The sequence below is a fragment of the Chanos chanos genome, chromosome 15, assembly GCF_902362185.1.
Source record: "Chanos chanos chromosome 15, fChaCha1.1, whole genome shotgun sequence".
Taxonomy (NCBI): domain Eukaryota; kingdom Metazoa; phylum Chordata; class Actinopteri; order Gonorynchiformes; family Chanidae; genus Chanos; species Chanos chanos.
In genome coordinates this window covers 1934781-1939590 of record NC_044509.1, presented here as the reverse complement: position 1 = coordinate 1939590, position 4810 = coordinate 1934781, and the positions used below count along the sequence as shown (strand labels likewise).

Here is a 4810-nt window from a genome sequence, read left to right as displayed (position 1 = left end):
CTACAAAGCGCACAGAACCGGAATACCCGTCATGAGGTGGGTCTATCAGAACGACGCCTGACACTGGACCTTCTACAACGACTTTCATTTATTAACATTTATGTTATTGGACACTTTGTAACTGTGTAAGCTAACAGGCAGGCCTCAAACAGTCAAATGATACAGAAACACAGTAAACACAGCCGCAGTTAACACTCACAGGGTAAGACACACAGACTGCCTGACTTCACATGTTGTCAAGTGAGTTTTTGTTTTCTCACCGAGTTAAGTCATCGTTGAGGACTGCTTTAAAAGCAATCCTTTTTAAATCTGCACTCTGAGGTGTTTGATGTTGTCCCATTGATAACGGATGTGTTATGGGTGTAGGAATGAGAGCCCGTCTCTGTGAGCAGTTACACCAGTTCAAATGCGTGTGAGTGTTGCGCGGTAAAGTGAACTGTGCCGTAGCATTTTGTTAATCGACTGAAAGGTTTTTGTTTGTTTTTTTCATCTCAGACCACTGTGGGTGGAGTTTCCGGAGGATGTGGACACATTTGCTATCCAGGACGAGTTTCTGCTTGGTACGGGAGCGTATTTTTAGTTTCTTCATTCATTTATTTATGTTATGAACCCTATGAATCACATTTTACTAAATTGTTTTTAACCGTTTCATTGGATTATTACCACTGCTTAAGTTTTTTTTTTTTTTTTTTTTAAGTTGATTTTCTGTGACGTCACAGAGTGCAGAGTTTCTATTTCACTGAAGTTTGGATTCAAGGATAGACATTGTGTCTGTAGTCTGTAGTTAATATAGAGTTGAGAACAGACACTGTGTCTGTAGTCTGTAGTTAATATTAGGGCTGAGAACAGACACTGAGTCTGTAGTCTGTAGTTAATATTAGAGTTGAGAACAGACACTGTGTCTGTAGTCTGTAGTTAATATTAGAGTTGAGAACAGACATTGTGTCTGTAGTCTGTAGTTAATATAAGAGTTGAGAACAGACACTGTGTCTGTAGTCTGTAGTTAATATAAGAGTTGAGAGTAGACACTGTGTCTGTAGTCTGTAGTTAATATTAGAGTTGAGAGTAGACACTGAGTCTGTAGTCTGTAGTTAATATTAGGGCTGAGAACAGACATTGTGTCTGTAGTCTGTAGTTAATATAGAGTTGAGAGTAGACACTGTGTCTGTAGTCTGTAGTTAATATAGAGTTGAGAACAGACACTGAGTCTGTAGTCTGTAGTTAATATTAGAGTTGAGAACAGACACTGTGTCTGTAGTCTGTAGTTAATATTAGAGTTGAGAGTAGACACTGAGTCTGTAGTCTGTAGTTAATATAAGAGTTGAGAACAGACACTGTGTCTGTAGTTAATATTAGAGTTGAGAGTAGACACTGTGTCTGTAGTCTGTAGTTAATATAGAGTTGAGAGTAGACACTGTGTCTGTAGTCTGTAGTTAATATTAGAGTTGAGAATAGACACTGTGTCTGTAGTCTGTAGTTAATATTAGAGTTGAGAGTAGACACTGTGTCTGTAGTCTGTAGTTAATATTAGAGTTGAGAGTAGACACTGTGTCTGTAGTCTGTAGTTAATATTAGAGTTGAGAACAGACACTGTGTCTGTAGTCTGTAGTTAATATTAGAGTTGAGAGTAGACACTGTGTCTGTAGTCTGTAGTTAATATTAGAGTTGAGAGTAGACACTGTGTCTGTAGTCTGTAGTTAATATTAGAGTTGAGAACAGACACTGTGTCTGTAGTCTGTAGTTAATATTAGAGTTGAGAATAGACACTGAGTCTGTAGTCTGTAGTTAATATTAGGGCTGAGAACAGACATTGTGTCTGTAGTTAATATTAGAGTTGAGAACAGACATTGTGTCTGTAGTCTGTAGTTAATATTAGGGCTGAGAACAGACATTGTGTCTGTAGTCTGTAGTTAATATAAGAGTTGAGAACAGACACTGTGTCCCTGGTCAATAGTTAATATAAGCCTATGTCATTTCCTTGTGTTTAGGGAGAGACCTGCTGGTGCACCCAGTCGCTGAGGAAGGAGCTAAAGGAGTCACTGCCTACCTGCCTGGGAAAGGAGAGGTACGACCAGCCGATACAGGAGCTCTTCCATCTTTAGGAGTCCACTAGTCAGTGCTTGTCTCCTTTAATCTCCCTCCTGCACTCCACAGGTTTGGTATGACGCCCACACGTTCCAGAAACACGAGGGAGGCCAAAACCTCTACATTCCCGTCACCATGTCATCGGTCAGTCCAGGCCTACCTCTCTCCACATCACCCAGCTCTGTTCTCATTCAGTTTATGCATGTCTTTGTCTTTTTTTTTTTTTTTAATGTGTTTAAAATTCCTCTTCTCTTTCATCATGTTATATCTTTCTAATGTCCTTACATTTCTGTCTTTTTTTCCCCAGATCCCAGTATTCCAGCGCGGGGGATCCATCATCTGTAGGAAGAATCGTGTGCGGAGGTCCTCTTCCTGTATGGAGAATGACCCTTACACCCTGTATGTGGCACTGAGTCCACAGGTACGAACACTCAGACTCTCTGACTCTTCTCCTGTGCCATTTTGTAGTTGGTCAGAGAAAACGACCAAACCAGGTCATCCGTCATGAGTCAATCTCTCAGGTTACTGCACTGTTGCTGTGGTAACCTGAAAGATGCCAAAAATGCTGACTAGCTGTTGTCAAACTCAGGGAACTGCTGCAGGCGAGCTCTACATCGATGACGGCCACACCTTCAACTTTGAGACTCAGAAGCAGTTTATCCACAGGAGTCTGACCTTCTCCGACAACAAACTCACATCCAGGTCTGACTCTTTCACTCCCTCCCTGCTCTCACTCCATTTCTCTTATCATCTGCCACTCCCAAAAATTTCATTTTCATTTCTGACTAGAATGTATCATGCTCATGTACAAACATTTTTCCCTCTTTCTCTCTCTCTCTTTCTTTCTCTCTCTCTCATTTTTCTCTATATTCACTTGCTCTCTCTCCCTCATTTTCTCTCTGTAGTAATCTAGTTTTAGACGCTAAGTTCTCCACGTCGGCCTGGATCGAGAAGGTGGTCATCGCTGGAGCCTCTGAGCCCAAAGCTGTGACTCTGAAGAACTCTGGTCTGTCTCTCCTCACAGATGTATCACTGCAAACACCTCACGCAGGAAATGTGTTTAACATTAAACATTTTAACTGAATCACACTCATTAAGTTCAGTAGACCTTGAATGTTTGACGCTGGATACATAGAAACACTGAGATAAGCTGCATTAAAGAAAAGATGCTTTTGTTGGCTGTGTACACATAAGCGAATATTGAGTAATGTTTTTGTCTTCCTTCTCTGACCTCAGACGGTACCGAGTCTTCTCTGGAGTTTGAGTTTGATGCTGCCATGGCAACGCTGACCATTCGTAAACCAGGGGTGAATGCTGGAGCTGACTGGACCATACTGCTGAAGTAACACTGGATCGCACGCACACACACACACGCACGCGCACGCACACACACAGAAACACACACAGACATATCAGTTTTACCAAAAATGCCAAAACCTAATTTTACAAATGCACACTGGCACATTAAATCTGGCAAAATTATGTGAATCATAAGTGAAAATACTATAAACCCATTCTCTCTCAAACACACACACACACGCACACACACACACGCGCATAGCATTTTACACAACAACAAAGAGCTCTTTCGTAAGAAGACGAGATTTTCAGACACGTCCAGACGTTTGGAATGGGTTGAAGAAACCAGACTGATGGAAGGATGAAGTGTGGTGATAAAAAGAGAGAGAACATTCTTCTCTCTTTCCATTTCGAGGGGTTGCCACCATCCATTCATTCATTTTATTTTTTTTTGTTTTTAATTTTTGCAAGATTTACTTCGAGTTTCAGATGATTAAAATATTCACATGTCTGACTGGGACAGGCTGTTCGTCAGGACTCATTTATATCAGAGTTGAATACATTTGACTGAAAAACCTGAAACCTTTTGCACTGACACTGTATTCCTGCATTTTTAATGGTACAGTCAGTATGAGATCATCCAAAAAAAAAAATCAGCTAAATTTAGATTTGAAACTTATATGTCCACCGAGGTTTAAAAAGAAAAAAAAAACAAGGAGGAAGACAAAAAGAAAGCTAACAACCCAACTCAGCACCTTTTAACCGCTGCATTCATCCCCATTCAGTTCATATCTAAAGCACCTTTTAACCGCTCCATTCATCCCCATTCAGTTCATATCTTAAGCTTACTGTACTCTGAGGAGTTTTAAAGGAAAACACGCATTGTTGGAATAAAGATGATATCTTGTTTACGTTTACCAGTAAAACTTGACAAGCACTGATAATGGTAAAAGAAAGATACCACATCCCATTTGCTTTATTATTATCTGTTCATTTTATTTTTTTTAAAATGTTCCTGTCAGATGTGCTCCACATTGGTCTTGACAGCTGTTGCCTCCCGTGAAGCAAATTGTCGTATTTGATTTGTGTGTATACTGGTGCTGTAACTGAGTAGCTTTGAATCGTTCCAGACTCTAAAGCCATCAGAACAGATGACAGTCTGTACAAGACCTCTCAAATGACACAACTGGTTTTAACGATTGGCACAACCCGGTGACACGGGAAATGTATCAATAGCTTTTTTTTGTTGTTTTTTTTCTGCAGTCAACTGATTTGTATTGAATATAAGTGAGGGTGAGGAGAGAGTGTCAGACTTGGTTGAAGTAAAATGTGACCACATATGTCGAAAGATGTTTTAAAGTGTGAATCTCGTTCAATCAAACGGAGATGAATGAAATTAAAAAAAGAGCATACATTCCAACCGCTA

At 40.1% G+C, this 4810-nt stretch overlaps 1 protein-coding gene across 2 annotated transcripts in view; it reads left to right on the top strand.

The window, feature by feature from the left end:
• Positions 1-4810, top strand: part of LOC115828173 (neutral alpha-glucosidase AB) — a 21558-nt gene extending 16748 nt beyond the window's left edge. For both annotated transcript variants that reach the window (XM_030792107.1, XM_030792106.1), the window contains 8 exons: positions 1-36; positions 496-560; positions 1989-2065; positions 2155-2229; positions 2393-2506; positions 2675-2787; positions 2991-3091; positions 3322-4810. The exon at positions 1-36 is cut by the window's left edge and continues 208 nt beyond it. In XM_030792107.1, the coding sequence (XP_030647967.1) occupies positions 1-36; positions 496-560; positions 1989-2065; positions 2155-2229; positions 2393-2506; positions 2675-2787; positions 2991-3091; positions 3322-3431 (691 nt within the window). In that variant the 3' untranslated portion in view covers positions 3432-4810. The remainder of the gene's footprint in view (positions 37-495; positions 561-1988; positions 2066-2154; positions 2230-2392; positions 2507-2674; positions 2788-2990; positions 3092-3321) is intronic.